At 35.4% G+C, this 17,269-nt stretch overlaps 2 protein-coding genes across 2 annotated transcripts in view; both read right to left on the bottom strand.

Moving 5' to 3' along the window:
• Nucleotides 1-1,590: 1,590 nt before the first annotated feature.
• On the bottom strand, nt 1,591-4,851 carry LOC147382939 (uncharacterized). The gene has a single exon (XM_086427059.1). The coding sequence runs from the start codon at nt 4,715-4,717 to the stop codon at nt 1,904-1,906; it is 2,814 nt and encodes a 937-aa protein (XP_086283185.1). The 5' UTR covers nt 4,718-4,851; the 3' UTR covers nt 1,591-1,903.
• Nucleotides 4,852-17,058: 12,207 nt separating this feature from the next.
• LOC147382935 (phospholipid:diacylglycerol acyltransferase 1-like) overlaps nt 17,059-17,269 on the bottom strand; it is a 58,746-nt gene continuing 58,535 nt past the window's right edge. Inside the window, exon 9 of the transcript XR_015173268.1 lies at nt 17,059-17,265. The gene's annotated coding sequence lies outside the window, so the exon portion shown is untranslated. The remainder of the gene's footprint in view (nt 17,266-17,269) is intronic.

The following is a 17,269-nucleotide window of genomic DNA, read 5'->3' as shown; positions in this document are numbered from 1 at the left end:
AAGAAAATAAAGTTAAGAAGACTTAATACAGCATAAAACCAATAATAGTAATCTAAGTGTGACACATTTAGATTATTCAATATCCACCCTTTGCCGCTCTTCTTCTTTGTGATATCGGAATCAGTTTTTAGAAGAATACTCCTAAGAAATTTCCAATTCCCAAGATACAAGTGAAATAAGTTCCAATTCTTTTCATTCCCTTGGGCACTTAAGCATAGAAGAATTCGATCTTCGCTACTTCTACAAATGTATCAGCGACTCCCATCAAAGAAAATTGTGGGAGAAGTATGAAAATACCAAGAGGGACGGTTTCATTTTTTCCCTTTATTTATTATCCCTTGCTGGCGCGAAGTATCGGTCATAGATTTTGAGGCTAATCAACATAGAGAGCATTTAATATCAGAATCATTTTTATCATTTGCTTGGTTTCCTCAACTTTGGTCATTGTGCATAGCATCCACAGGTTGCTTGCAGTGGTCTTTACGGCGGCTTTGTTGAGGAACCTGCAATGCAATGGGTAATGGTCACTGATGCCTTCCTAGTAATGTGCTTGAAAACTTGAAACAAGTTGACAATACCATGGGTGATTAATTAGGATTCCAGTTATAGGGTGAAGTTGGGATATCTTAACAAGTAAAACCCAACTCTCAACTCCCAAGTCTATGACAAAAAATGCGTAAATCTTGTGACTAGAAAATTATTAATAAGACCGATTTTGTTGTGTAAATCCACCAAAGGATAGGTTAAAACATTCATGGCACAGATAAATCAAATTCGAGGGGTAAGTCATCTTGGATTCAGAGGCCTCTAGGTGATTTTTCCACCATGAGAATTGGCCATCCAAACACTAGTAATTTTTTGAAAATACTTGATCTATGTTACAAAACTTGACCAAGTTGACTGTTATAGATATGATAATGCAAACATAAAGTCTCCATAGATTTTCAAGAAACTAGTTGGTCATCCAAGTTGACTTGAATTTTTTAGTTCAAAAACTATGTTTTAGTTTTGGGGGTTGGATGACATAAGAGAATATTGTTATTAACAATATTGTTCAAACTACGACTACTACTATGCCAACTAATTACTTCCAATCAAACTAAATGTTTCAAACAGATTATTACCTTCCAATTTGTGTTGTTTTAAGTTATTAAAAGAGAGCTTGTATTGCACATCAACCTGAGTTGTTTTAAATTATAAAATGGTACTCAATGTATTTCTCCTATTTTGGGTCATCTGTCTTGAGTCTTTTCTTTCTGTACTCATTTCTGTAATTAATCTATTGAACTCTTGGGTGTTCTGTTTAAGTAGAAAACTCGATTATAAATCATTATAATTCTGCACTAGATGTGACTTTTGTAAAGACTCTTGGATTCTTTAGGCAATTTTATCAAAATGTATTTTCACTACGAGTTTTTCCCATGTAAAATGTATTCCCTAATCTCAAAATGCTTAAAACACCATCATGGTTTCTCTAAGTAAATATGGCCCCAATTTATTGATATAAAAAAAAGGTATATGAGATAAGGATCACTCAAATTGTCTTTACAACTCAGTTTTTGTGGATGGGATTAAGTTAGAAGTAATTAATGAGTCTTAATCAATGAAGTCTACATGTAAGAGATGTGAGTAATACGCGCTATGGTTCTTGATATGCATAGCTAGATTATACTAAAATGTATCTTAAAAATTCCTTATCACACAATATTTATAGAGTCAAAGTTCAGAATAAGATTTTCTAGTCAAGCTCATACCATGATTTTCTACCATATATTTTTCTCATTCTTTTGGTGGGTAATATTAAATTAGAGGCAAAGAGACAACTTGCTTTATTAACAAATGTTACCAACTACAACATCTCATGAAAATTTTGAAATAAACTTGTTCTTTTTATTACATTTCTTCATCTTCCATTTCCCTGAAGTCTATGTATTCTCTTCAACCTTTTGCCTCGACTGTGTCGTTTCCTTTCAAAAGTCCTTGTAAGCCATCCATTTTCCTTCCAGAAAGTAATATATCCGATTGAAACACCAATTACCATCCCACATCCATATCCGATCATCATAGATTTCCAATCAAAGTCACTTGTGGACATTGAAACCTCGTGTTGTTGGAATGCTGTTGGTGGAGAAATCGCATATGTGTCTTTGCATTGCCTTGATAGTGGAGGCCCACATAATCCCGCATTATCTTCATAAGAAGTATTTGAAAATGTATCAAATTGTTTGCCTTGTGGTATGCTTCCCACAAGTTGATTATGCCCGAGATTCATTACTGCAAGGAATGTAAGACGAATTAGTTGTTGAGGAATCTCTCCAGAGAGCTTGTTTTGTGATAGATCCAATGACTCCAGTTGTGCTAAATTCCCTACCGATGAAGGGATGTGACCAGTGAGCTTATTATGAGAGAAATTCAACAGATGAAGATATTTGAGGTCCCCTATCGCTTCGGGAATTCCACCTTGGAATTGATTGTCAGAGAAATCGATTGACGTGAAGATGGTCAAGATCTTATCTTGTACCCTATCACATCCTTTGATCACAAGTGTCACTGAGATTTTATAGTAGGTATCACCTCCAACATATTTTGGCAGAGACTCGTTGACCATCATCATCAACTTCCAGCTTTGGAAATATTTTGTTGGCAAAGATCCCGTAAATCCATTGGAAGAAAGATCTATAACATGCAACACTTGAAAACCATGATTCGTTTGAGGACGTTCAATGGGACCATAGAATTTGTTGGATCTCAATACAAGGACCTGCAACAAAGGCAATGTCTCCATCCAAAATGGAAATGTATCATATAACTTGTTGCTTCCGAGGTCCAGAACTTCTAGGTATTTGCAATTACCTAAACATCTTGGCACAGGTCCTTCCAATTGATTTTGAGAAGCTTGAAGGATTTGAAGATAACTCAAATTGAAAATAGATTCAGGAATTTCTCCAATTAATTCATTATCACTGAGTTTCAAGAATAATAGCCCACTACAATTGCCAAGTTCCTTTGGTATTTGCCCACTTAGATTGTTTGTGGACAAATCCAAATATTCTAAAATTGATAGCATTCCAATCTCAGTTGGTATGTGCCCTGATAATCTATTATTAGACAAGATTAAGAACTGGAGATAATTGAGAAACCCAATTTGAGGAGAAATTATTCCAGTGAAGTTATTGTTATTGAGTTGCAAAGAGTAGAGTTGGGTCCAATTGGATAGAAAATATGGATGGAATTCACCAGAGAGGTTGTTAAATGACAGGTCAAGTCTAATAAGGTTGGTGCAAGATCCAAGCTCATTGGGAATGCTGGAATTTAAGCTTGTATTAGAGAGAATTAGGTACTCAAGCATCCTAAGGTTACCTATCCACGATGGTATGGGCCCACTAGTAAACGGGTTATTAGATAAATCAAGGAATGTGAGGTTAGTTAGAAGGCCAATTTCGGGGGGTGTGTGCCCTGATAATCTATTATTAGACAAGTCCAAGTAATGGAGATAATTGAGAAACCCAATTTGAGGAGGAATTATTCCAGTGAAGTTATTGTTATCGAGCACCAAAGAATGTAGTTGGGTCCAATTGGATAGAAAATATGGATGGATTTCACCAGAGAGGTTGTTAAATGACAGGCCAAGATAAGAAAGGTTGATGCAAGATCCAAGCTCATTCGGAATGCTGGAATTTAAGCTTGTATTCGAGAGATCTAGGACCTCAAGCATCCTAAGGTTGCCTATCCAAGATGGCATGGGCCCAGTGGTGAAAGGGTTATTAGATAAATTAAGAAATGTGAGGTTAGGGAGGAGGCCAATTTCGTGGGGTATCTTACCATTGAACTTGTTCCTTGCCAGGTAAAGGGTTTGAAGTTTGGTAAGATACTTGATTTCTGATGGAATCGGTCCTTCCAATGAATTATTTCTTAGGGTAAGGAATTGGAGGTTCTTAAGACTAGTAAAGAGGTCCACTGGAATACAGCCTGTTATATGGTTATGGCTAAGATAGAGGTACTGTAAGTTTTGTAAATTACTAAGCTCAGAAGGAATCATACCTGTGAAATTGTTGCCACTCAATCTAAGATAAAAGAGTTTTGAAAGAGACCCAATTTGAGATGGGATTTCTCCAGACAATTCGTTGTCGTAGAGGTTTAGGTTGGTGAGATTGGGGAAGGCCAAGGAGAAATTGAGTTGATGAAGAGTACCTGTTAGTGAATTGGAACCAAGGTGGAGAATACGGAGTTGTAAGAGATTTCCAATTTCAGAGGGGATCGTACCCGTGAAATAGTTATCACCAAGATCAAGAGAAATGAGTTTTGAAAGAAATCCAACTTGAATTGGAATTTCTCCAAACAAGAGATTGGAGGTGAGGTTTAGGGAGGTGAGATTGGGGAAGGCCGAGAAATCGAATTGATGAAGAGTGCCATTGAGACTAGAATGGTTGAGGTTTATCTCCACGATGCTGTCCAAATAATTGTCACATAGAATTCCAATCCAATTGCAAGTAGTGGAGGCCATGGTGAGATGGTCAGACCATGTCCATGAAGAAGTAATAATAGGAGAATAAGAGATCAAACTGTTTTTCCAGTGCAGCAATGCTTTTGCTTCATGTACTAGTCTTCGTGTTTTTGCTGATGCTGGTACTGCAGGTGCAACTGATATCTCTTCTCCCATTATTCTTATAAGAAGAAAAGCACAAGACAGAAAAAGAAAGAAGAATGTAGTCTTCATGATTGATTGAAAGACTATCTTTTGATTCTTAACTATATGTATATCAATCAAAAACCATCTAATATTTATACTACAATTAAATACATGGAAGAAAGAGAGAACAATGTGACTGGATGGAAAAAACAAAACAGAGAAGAATTGTCTCTTATGTTATTTCCATGATTTCGTGGGAAAGAGGATCATAGACTATAGAGTCGTGCTGGAATCGTTTTGCTGGTCTTGTTTTGTATATGGAAATTACATATGTGCCACTATTAGTTACAGTTACATAATTGCCCCTTATAATTCTTTCATTCCCTATTCTACACATTTATTTAATTAATTAAATTTTATTTTCATCTGAGATACCACCACCAGCTTATGCTTTCAAACGTATGACCAACACGTACTCCTTGAGATTACATATGTGCCACCCTGCACATGACAACAATTAAATATAGCCACATTAATGGAGGGCATATAAGATTCGAATGAGTGACTTGGTAAGTAGTAACCATTGACTTGACTCTTGGGTCTTTCTAGTTACTCCTTCACTCCATCTATTGAAGATAGTTAAAGTTTATAAAAGAAATTTAAGTAAAAATGTTTAAACAACATTTCTTGTAATTTTAAGAATTATAAAGATGATTCAAGCTATTTCACCGAAAAATTCAAAATTATATAGGGGGTTTGTGTAATTTTACACACAAAGTGTACTTTCTTGCTCCCATCCAGACGTTTCAGCGTGTAAACCTTAACTTGTCCTTTTTTTTTTTTTGTCTTGTTGACTCCTAGACATGCCCCGCCTAAGTTGGTTAAGAGAAAATTACTCCATGGATCCTGATGTAGGGACCCTTGTTAATAATCTTCCATTTAAGTGGTGGAAATTTTATTTTAAATCAATAGAACTAAAATATTTATATTACATTTTTTTTAGTAAAGAAATCTAATTTCTAATTATTTTATAGAAAATACAAATAATAATTTATATTTAAATAAAATATTAAATAATTGATATAATAGTAAACTAGCTTACGATTAAAAAATTATGGTTTTATGAGAAATCTAAAATTCATAACTTCCAATTTATAACTAAGGGCTTCTATGAATCATCATTCTAAATTCTTCTGCAAGGAAGAGCTGAAGTTGATTAATATTAAAAGGAGTTGGAGAAATGTTGTGACGTAGATATGCATTTGTAATTATATTGTAAAGTAGTGTTGGACTAGATTAGTCTCTTGGACCACAAAAGCTATATATATATATATATATATATATATATATATATATATGGGAAATGTTCAGCAACAAACATTTTGGCAAAACATTTTTCAAAACATGGGTTAGAGGTTTTGGAATGGGCTGATTTTTGGTGAGGATGATCTCTACGGTGAGGAGATCATCATCACCAAAAATCAGCCCATTCCAAAACTTCTAACCCCATCAAAAATGGTTTACAAAAAATGGACGGTCCATGATTTTTCAACTTGTAAACTGGGGCTAGAAGTTTTGGAATGGGCTGATTTTTGGTGATGATGATCTCCTCACCGTAGAGATCATCCTCACCAAAAATGAGCAAATTCCAAAACCTCTAACCCATGTTTTGAAAAATGTTTTGCCCAAATGTTTGTTGTTGAACGGGACCCATATATATATATATATATATATATATATATATATATATATATATATATATATATATATATATATATATATATATATATATATAATTTTAATAATTAAATAATAATAATAATATATAATTTTTATTAAAATTAAGGATTTTACAATAATACAAAAAAATAACGCACTCGATACTCCTAGGACCACAAAAGGTATATAAAAAGTCATCTTCTGTCAACACCATTGGAGTATGAGACGAGGCCAGTGTTTGACAAGTAATAAGGGTATTGATTATTTTCTTCAACAACTAATATTGTTTTTCTTACAAAAATATTTTTTTGAGTAATTTAGTAAATCCCCTATAAAATTAGTGATTTTAGGTTTACACCCGGCATAATGCAAGAGGTTTAAATTTACCCACTTGAATGAAAATCAACATTCCCCCTTTTTTTTTAATGAATGAATGGTGACATTACAATAAAAAATGTCTTACTAATCGATTTTTCTTAGAGTAATGTCATCAAGATTTGGACCCAAAAAATTTGGGTACTATTTCCAGAAGAATTGTAAAAATTATAAATAATAATTTTATCATTAAATATTTAATAACGTTGTAAATTTTTTTGACAAAGACTGAAAAAGAATTCACCAACAAAACTCTGCTTGGTGTAGAGACACGGTACTCAAAGCTCGAGAAGGTGGCTCTTGCGTTGATCAATAATATGAGAAAAGTAAGGTCATATTTCCAAGTACACCCAATTGAAGTCTTAATGGAGTTTCCGCTCAAGATCATTATCAACAAGTCCGATCTTTAGGCCAAATGGTAAAGTGGGCTATCGAACTACTCAATCAGTTCAAAGTTATGTTGGCCCCAAGAACCTCAATAAAGGGATTAGTAGTTGCTAAGTTCATCATAGACTTCCACGCAGAATGTCTCGACTCTACAGAAGAAGAAGCAACAACAGAACTATCTCGAGATGGAGAAGAAATAGCTCTAAAACCTTAGTCTTTTAAGACTGGGTGGAGACTCTTAGGGGCCATTTGTTAAACTAAGCAAACCAGTGCTGAAAGACTATTACTGTTGAAACTGTATAAGCATTGAATTTAAGTGTTACGAATGTTATCTATTTACTAATTTGAATTGTTCTGAACTGATTCAAATTAAGCATTGTAATCATAGAATATTTTTTGTTAGTTACATCTGAAAGCTAATAAAATGACTACATTGCCCTTTTCAATCACAATATATTTTATTTGACTATTTTAACTGTTAATTCACATCACACATAATAAAAAGAGCATAAATGTAAAAGATAATATATTTTGATATTCTAAATTACGTACGCAATTCATTGTACCCAAATTTTAAATTACAAGATAATAATTTTCTCATCAAATTTTAAATTGTTCGTACAACACACACGATCTTCTCTCTCATAGTAACAGTTGAGCATCCTATTATCTCATTTCAAAGATGAAAGAACTTAATTTTATATGAATAATTTTTTTATGGAAATGAAGGATGGGTAATTATAAAAGCACCCCATGAATTAATAAGGGCAACTCACACCATAGCCATTTTTTTTTTTTTGACTTCTTGACTCTTAGACATGCCTCGCCTAAGACGGTTAGGAGAAAATTACTTGATGGATCATGATGTGGGAACCCTTGTTAGCAATCTTCCGTTTAATATAGGGGGTTTTGTGTAATTTTACACACAAAGTATGCCTTCTTGTTCCCTTCAAGACGTTTTCGCGTGTAAACCTTGGCTTGTCCTTTTTTTTTTTGTCTTGTTGACTCCTAGACATGTCCTGCCTAAAACGGTTAGGAAAAAATTACTTGATGGATCATGATGTGGGGACCCTTGTTAGCAATCTTCTGTTTAATATAGGGGGTTTTGTGTAATTTTACACACAAAGTATGCTTTCTTGCTCCCTTCAAGACGTTTTCGCGTGTAAACCTTGACTTGTCTTTTTTTTTTTTTTTGCCTTGTTGACTCCTAGACATGCCCTGCCTAAGATGGTTAGGAGATAATTACTTGATGGATCATGATGTGGGGACCCTTGTTAGCAATCTTCCATTTAATATAGGCGGTTCTGTGTAATTTTACACACAAAGTATGCCTTCTTGCTCCCTTCAAGATGTTTTCGGGTGTAAACATTGGCTTGTCCTTTTTTTTTTTTCGTCTTGTTGACTCTTAGACATGCCCTGCCGAAGACGGTTAGCAGAAAATTATTTGACGGATCATGATGTGGGGACCCTTGTTAGTAATCTTCTGTTTAATATAGGGGGTTTTGTGTAATTTTACAAACAAAGTATGCCATCTTGCTCCCTTCAAGACGTTTTCGCATATAAACCTTGGCTTGTCCTTTTTTTTTTTTTTTTTTTTTTTGTCTTCTTGACTCCTAGGCATGCCCTGCCTAAGACGGTTAGGAGAAAATTACTTGATGGATCATGATGTGGGGACCCTTGTTAGCAATCTTCCATTTAATATAGGTGGTTTTGTGTAATTTTACACACAAAGTATGCCTTCTTGCTCCCTTCAAGACGTTTTTGCGTGTAAACCTTGGCTTGTCCTTTTTTTGTTTTTTTTTTGACTTCTTAACTCCTAAACATGCCCCGCCTAAGACGGTTAGGAGAAAATTACTTGATGGATCCTAATGTGGGGACCCTTGTTAGCAATCTTCTATTCAATGTAGGGGGTTTTGTATAATTTTATACACAAAGTATGCTTTCTTGCTCCCTTCAAGATGTTTTTTATTGTAAACCTTGACTTGACTTTTTTTTTTTTTTTTTTGCTTTGTTGACTCCTAGACATGCCCTGCCTAAGATGGTTAGGAGAAAATTACTTGATGGATCCTGATGTGGGGACCCTTGTTAGCAATCTTCCGTTTAATTCTTGAAAAGTGCATGAATTTTTCTTTTTTTTTTCAATGAAAGTAGTATTCCCTGATTATTGAACTATTCTGAATAATTCATGTATTTTAAGTTAAAAAAAGAATAAAATATGATTTTTTTTACGAATTTTCATAAGACTCAGTCAGGAAAAAAATGCTACTGTAATTTGTTTTGGATAAGATTTAAGATCCCAAGTTCATTTTTCTCATTTTTGAATGAGACATCCCAAACGTATTGGAAAAGTCATCCGAGACGACTTGGTATCTTGCATGGACTAGACGAGGCAAAAAACCAATTTTTAAAACCATGGACTGCATACTAACAACTAACAAGTGACTGGGTTCTTGTGTATTTCTCGGTACAACTCCCTCACGTCATCTATTGAAGATAGTAAATGTTTATAAAAGCAATATAAGTAAAATTGTTTAAATAGCATTTTGTGTAATTTTAAGAATTATAAAGATGATTCAAGCTATTTCATCGAAAAATTCAAAATGATATTGGGGGTTTTGCGTAATTTTACACAAAAAGTAGTATGCCTTCTTAAGAACGTTTTCCAGTCTTTTCAAGTCATTTTCCGTGTAAACCTTGGTTCATCCTTTTTCAACACTGGGACCCATTTCACGTGCCCCTCGTTGAATATATGGTTAAGGGAAAATTACTTGATAGATCCTACCGTGGGCCCTCTATTTAAAGGCACCCTAACTTTAGACGTGGTATCTACTTGATCTCAATAATTTGATATGTCGATATTTATATTTGAATCATTGATCTCAAAGATTCAAAGAGGGATGAGAGCATTAAGAAATTAAATATTTGTGAGGGTATTTAGAAAAAAAATACCTCCAATATCATTAAGTTATTTTTTTTAGTACAGATTTATCTTGTTACTTGGTTTTGCTTCGCTTGCTTCTATTTTAGCACTATTAATATTAAAGGAGTTTACTTTATTAAGAGGTTTTTTTTTAGATAAAAGTGATGGAAAATTTATTTTATAATCAATAAATAGTTAAAATATTTATGATTTGAATCATTGAACTTCTTTGGTAGAATGGCTTGTTAAGTTAGTGTCTTGGGAACTTGTTTGAATGGTGTTTCTTGCGTTTTGGTGCTCAAAAATGTTGTTGGAGTCCAAATTTGCATTTCGTAGCAAATGTTGCCATTGGTTTCACTTCCGTCAAACCCAAAAGCTGATTAATTAGAAATATCACAACCGTTGTGTCAAACACAGAAGCTGTAAATGGGCAGAAATGAGTTGCTGTCCAGAAGCAGTTTCCTACTTTCAATGTTTGTGGAAGCTGATGGAACTTGTGGACGATAATACCATTGTTTTTCAGTTAATGGATATAAATACTTGAAAATGTTTCTAAGAAATTATTTTTAGAGAAACCAAAAATATCAGAATTTTTAATATTGTTACCAAAACGTTTGAAGGAGTTGTTTTTCACGACTAATTTTGCAACCATGTATCTATAGCATTGTGTCCGACAAGCTTAAGAAAATGCTTACCATCTAGTTGGAGAATTTAAAAAAACAAAAATTCAGAAATAATTGCTTATCTGAAATGTTGGGTCGTTGGCTGGATTTGCTGAAGACGTGGATTTGCACAATCCCTTTGTAGTGGGATTTAGTTTTTTGAGATCCTATTTTTTAGGATCTGTTTTTACACGTATTTTTTAGTTACGTCTCTATCAATATGTAGAGAGAAAAAAAAATATATGAACTCTCTGTTTTGTTTTTAGAAACAAGAGATGTACGTAGTTCTTTGAAGGAAGTGAACAAAAGAAATAAAGAGGATTGATCCTTGCTGCCCGTGGAGTAGGCTATCGCCGAACCATGTAAATCTATTTCTCTTTCTTGTGATTGAATTTTTTTTTCTCTGCATATTTGTTATTTGTTCATATGATTTAAAGTAATCATCAATATTGTGTGTAAGAGTTTTCGCGAGGCTTTTTGCACAACAAATTGGTATCAGAGCCTGGGTTGCGACTTAGGCATTGGAGTTTTTTTTTTTTTTTTTTTCTTTTGTGATTGGTGATTGTTTGTGGATTTGATATTTGGAGGAAAGATGTCAAATGAATCATCTTCTAAATCAGTATTAGCAGCAAAGACTACGGTCTCAAATGCTAAATTTGAAGTAGAAAAATTCGATGGAACAAATAACTTCAGCAAGTGGCAATGCGAAGTTTTGAATGTTTTGACTCAACAAGAGTTAGATATTGCTCTTGAGGATAAACCTGCAGAGATGGAAAATAATGTTTTGGAGAAGATCAATCGTCAAGCTTGTGGCACGATCAGGCTTTGTCTTGCTAAAGATCAGAAGTATTTTGTTATGAAAGAGACTTCGGCTAAAGAGTTGTGGAAGAAACTAGAAGACAAGCACATGACCAAAAGCATGGAAAATCGTCTTTATCTGAAGAAGAAACTTTTCCGTTTCCAGTACAAAAAAGGTATTTCGATGTCTAAGCATTTGAATAATTATAATAAAATTCTTGCTGATTTACAGAATCTTGATGTTAAAATTGAAGATGAGGACAAAGCATTGTTACTATTAAATTCATTACCTGATACTTATGAGCATTTGATTACCACTTCACTATATGGGAAAGATGAAATTAAATTTGATGATGTGTCTAATGCTTTGATAAATAATGAGTATCGGAAGAAGGACAAACAGGCCTATGGAGGTGCAACATCAGAAGCTTTGATTGTAAGGGGCAGATCAGAAAACAGGAAATCTGGTAGACGGGGTAAGTCTCGTTCCAAAACAAGAGGAGTATCATCTGATAGAAAAATTCCCATGAAGGATGAATGTGCCTATTGTTGAAAGAAAGGGCATTGGAAAAAGGATTGTCCACTTTTGCAAAATAAGGACAAGAAAAATTCAAATGTGAATGTTGCATGTGGTGATGATGATGATTCTGAATTTGCACTAACTGGTTCATCATTGGTATGCCATTCAGATGAGTGGATTTTGGACTCGGGTTGCACTTATCATATGTGTCCCAACAGGGACTGGTTTTCCAACTTTGAGGAGTTGGATGGTGGAGCAGTTTTTATGGGTAATGATAATGTTTGTAAAACGAAAGGAATAGGTAAAATCCGTTTGAAGTGGCATGATGGAACAGCTAGAATGTTGACAGATGTTCGGTATGTATCGGACTTGAGAAAAAATCTCATCTCTTTGAGTGCTTTAGAATCAAAGGGTCTTAAGATTATTATAGAAGGTGGAACTCTAAAGGTTGTTTTGGGTGCACTTGTAGTAATGAAAGGTACTCGTCAGAGTTATTTGTATTTCTTACAGGGAAGTACAGTTATAGGTGGAGCAGCAACAGTTATTGAAAGAATAGACAAAGTTGTTTCTGATGATACTAGATTGTGGCACATGCGCTTAGGGCATGCAGGGGAGAAGGCTATGCAAGGATTAATGAAGCAAGGCCTGTTAAAAGGTATCAAGACCTGTAAAGTTGGATTTTGTGAACATTGCATTCTGGGCAAGCAGACTAGAGTCAAGTTTGGTACCGCTGTTCATCGTACTCAAGGAACTCTTGATTATGTTCATACAGATGTATAGGGACCTACCAAAGTTGCATCTTTGGGAGGTAAGCATTGATTTGTCACTTTTGTTGATGACTTCTCAAGGCGAGTTTGGGTGTACACTTTGCAATATAAAAATGAAGTCCTTGATGTATTCCTAAAGTGGAAGAAAATGATTGAGACTCAGACTGGCAGAAAGATAAAAAGGTTCAAGTCAGACAATGGTGGTGAGTATAAGTCAGATCCATTTTTACAAGTATGTCAGGATGAGGGGATAATTAGACATTTCACAGTAAGAGAGACGCCGCAACAAAATGGGGTGGCAGAACGCATGAATCGTACTTTACTAGGGAAGGTACGGTGTATGTTGTCCAATGCTGGGTTGGACAAAGTGTTTTGGGCTGAGGCAGTGACATATGCATGCCATCTCATAAATAGGTTGTCTGCAGCTACGAATGAGGGGAAAACTCCCATAGAGGTATGGTCTGGAACTCCTGCTACAGATTATGATTCTTTGCATATATTTGGTTTTCATGCCTATTTTCATGTCAAAGAAAGTAAATTGGATCCTAGAGCCAAGAAAGCTTTATTCTTGGGCTTTAGCACAGGTGTGAAAGGGTATAGGCTTTGGTGTCCCGAATTGAAGAAGGTTATACTTAGCAGGGATGTATCTTTTAATGAGTCTGTTATGTTTAGACAAAACACACAAAAGGGCTCTCAGGAAGATAGCACAACCAAAGGTGCTTCACAGAAGGTAGAGTTTGAGGCTCCAATGATCTCAGTGAAATCTGTTGAAACAGGTGATATTCTCCCAGGGGATTTAGATGGTGAGGACTCTGGTACAAACGAGGTTGAAGCCCCAATTGTGGATTCTCCACTGCAGCCAGACTCTATTGCAACCAGTAGACCAAGGAGAGAGAGTCGAAAACCTGCACGGTTTACTGACATGGTAGCATATGCACTCCCAATTATTGATGATGATATTCCGACTACTTACAAAGAAGCTATGAGAAATTCAGAAAGCTTAGAATGGAAGAAGGCAATGGATGAGGAGATGCAGTCTCTTCACAAGAATCAGACTTGGGAATTGGTAAAATCGAAAAAGGAAAAGAAAGCAATTGGTTGCAAGTGGGTATATACCAAGAAGGAAGGTTCTCCAGGGATGGACAATGTGAGATTCAAGGCCAGGTTGGTAGCTAAAGGCTACGCACAAAAGGAAGGAATAGATTACAATAAGGTATTTTCTCTAGTTGTTAAGCACTCTTCAATTCGCATTTTGCTAGCTTTGGTTGCAATATTTGATCTTGAGTTAGCACAACTCGATGTCAAAACTGCTTTCTTGCACGGTGATTTGGAAGAGGAGATATACATGTTACAGCCAGATGGGTTTAAGGTTGCTGGAAAAGAGAATTGGTTTTGCAAACTGAGAAAGTCGTTTTATGGTTTGAAACAGTCTCCAAGACAGTGGTACAAGCGATTTGATCGATTTATGATAGAGTAGAAGTACACAAGAAGCCATTTTGATCATTGCGTTTATTTTCGTAAGCAATGTGATGGATCCTTTATATATTTGCTTTTATATGTAGATGACATCCTTATTACATCTAAAAGCAAGGTGGAGATAGACAAGTTGAAGACTCAGTTGAGAAATGAGTTCAAAATGAAGGATTTTGGGGAAGCGAAGAAAATACTTGGTATGGAAATTAAAAGAGACAGGGTGAAGGGTAGAGTTTGGTTATCACAGAAACAGTATTTGAAGAAAGTGCTACAGCGTTTTGATATGGATGAAAACACAAAACCCGTAAGTACACCTTTAGCTCCTCACTTCAAGCTTAGCGCTTTGATGTCTCCGTGTACAGATGCGGAACGTGAGTATATGAATCAGGTTCCATATGCAAGCGTGGTTGGTAGCTTAATATATGCCATGGTATATACAAGACCAGACATTTCACAGGCTGTCAGTATGGTGAGCAGGTACATGCATGATCCTTGAAAAGGGCATTGGCAGGCAGCGAAATGGATCTTACAGTACATCCTAGGTACTGTGGATACTGGTTTGACGTTTGAGAGGAATGATAGATTTGGTCAGCATGCGGTTGGATATGTGGATTCGGATTATGCCGGTGATTTGGATAAACGTCGATCTACTACAGGATATGTTTTTACACTTGCTGGGGGACCGGTTAGTTGGAGATCGACATTACAGTCGACCGTTACATTGTCAACTACTGAGGCAGAGTATATGGCAGTAACAGAGGCTATTAAGGAGGCTATTTGGCTACGTGGGTTGATTGAGGACTTGGGTATTATTCAGAAGCATGTTGTTGTCTACTGAGACAGTCAAAGTGCAATTCACTTAGCAAAGAACCAGGTTCATCATACTCGAACTAAGCATATCGACGTCCGTTTCCATTTTGTACGAGAAATTGTGGATGAGGGTGACATTCTACTTCAGAAGATTGGAACCGCAGATAATCCTGCAGATATGCTGACTAAGGTTGTAACTGGGATCAAGTTCCAACATTGTTTGGACTTGATCAACATTTTGCATGCTTAAGCACTTTCGGGTGCGTGATGCCTACGGGCGCACTTGGAGGCAACATGATTTATTCATGTTGTTTTGAATGGCATGGGGTCTATTTGCATTTGGAGAGCATGTGGCCTGCAAATCTCGCCAAGGTGGAGATTTGTTGGGTTGTTGGCTGGATTTGCTGAAGACGTGGATTTGCACAATCCCTTTGTAGTGGGATTTAGTTTTTTGAGATCCTATTTTTTAGGATCTGTTTTTACACGTATTTTTTAGTTATGTCTCTATCAATATGTAGAGAGAAAAAAAATATATGAACTCTCTGTTTTGTTTTTAGAAACAAGAGATGTACGTAGTTCTTTGAAGGAAGTGAACAAAAGAAATAAAGAGGATTGATCCTTGCTGCCCGTGGAGTAGGCTATCGCCGAACCATGTAAATCTGTTTCTCTTTCTTGTGATTGAATTTTTTTTTCTCTACATATTTGTTATTTGTTCATATGATTTAAAGTAATCATCAATATTGTGTGTAAGAGTTTTCGCGAGGCTTCTTGCACAACATGAAATTCATCCAACAATTTAATGGAGTGGTGAACAGAACAACCTAACATGTACCTTAATCTATGCTTGAACGTTAAGGCATCATGTGGATCGAGCTTCCCGAGATACTTAAAGAAACAAATGTTGAGGTTACAGATTATTACTAATGCAATTTGTTCCTTGGACAAGAGTTACCCCTTGACATGCTTCGTGGATTTCATCACACACGTACGTAGACACTCATCTTGAATATTCCAAGTTTGCTTGATTTCATTGGTGTGGTATTTATTGATAAAATCAGATTAATTACAAGAAGTTCAATTACTCATCCCCATCCTTCGACCTTTCTATTGTCCTTGTCAGGAAACATCTCGGTGGCCTTTTGCATCTCCCTTACCTATTCCATTACATCAACATTATAGACATAAAACTTAGCACCAATCAGAAAGAAAATAAAATTAAGAAGACTTAATATAGCATAAAACCAATAATAGTAATCTAAGTGTGACACATTTAGATTATTAAATATCCACCCTTTGCCGCTCTTCTTCTTTGTGATATTGGAAACTGTTTTTAGAAGAAAATTACAAAGAAATTCCCAATTACCAAGCTACAAGTGAAATAAGAAGTTCCAAGATTTTTCATTCCCTTGGACACTTGATCATAGAAGAATTCGATCTTCGTGACTCCTACAAATGTATCAGCGACTCCCATCAAAGCAAATTGTGGGAGAAATATGAAAATACTAAGAGGGACGGTTTCATTTTTTCCGTTTATTTTATTATCCACTACAATAAATATGCAAATTAAGAACAATTTATAACCATTCCTAATCCAGTATGAAACGGTTGGCAGACCATTTCTAATCGAGGCGTCGTTAATGAATTTAAACAGCTGGAAGCCATTCTAGATATCAAGATTTGAAATAGTTAAAAACCATTCCAAAACTCAGAATTTTGGAACAGGTAAAAACACTTCCAAATCTGTGTTTATAAAACAATACACACTAACACAAAATATATCTTAGACATCGAATTAAAATCCAATGTCTATAAGACTGATTTCCTAAGTCTGAGACTTTGGACATTGGTTACAAACCGATATCTAAACTTTAAAAAAAAAATTAATTTTTAATTTTTTTTTCCACGCACCTATTACCTACCATCAAAATAGACCCAAATAGAGAACATCGAGGTTCTCTAACACATTAATTTACACAAAAAAGAGTCACAATGAGTCATTATTTACAAGTCCAAAATTACAATCATCGATAAACCCTTCACAATCATTACACAAGCACAGGAGCCTACAAGGAAGCAATGCCATCCCTCCCTAGCTTCTTTAAGATCCCCACAATGCCCGCAATTGCCAATCGAGCAACCTTTCGTGTCACCACATTGCATACTCTCACGATGAGCATCCGTACCTTCAAAGGAATGTCTAAGATCTGA

Source organism: Akebia trifoliata, chromosome 16 (assembly GCF_017979445.1).
Source record: "Akebia trifoliata isolate Shusen 1 chromosome 16, ASM1797944v1, whole genome shotgun sequence".
In the NCBI taxonomy this organism is placed as follows: Eukaryota; Viridiplantae; Streptophyta; class Magnoliopsida; order Ranunculales; family Lardizabalaceae; genus Akebia; species Akebia trifoliata.
Note: the sequence above shows the minus strand (reverse complement) of the source record. Positions and strands in the feature narration are given on the sequence as shown.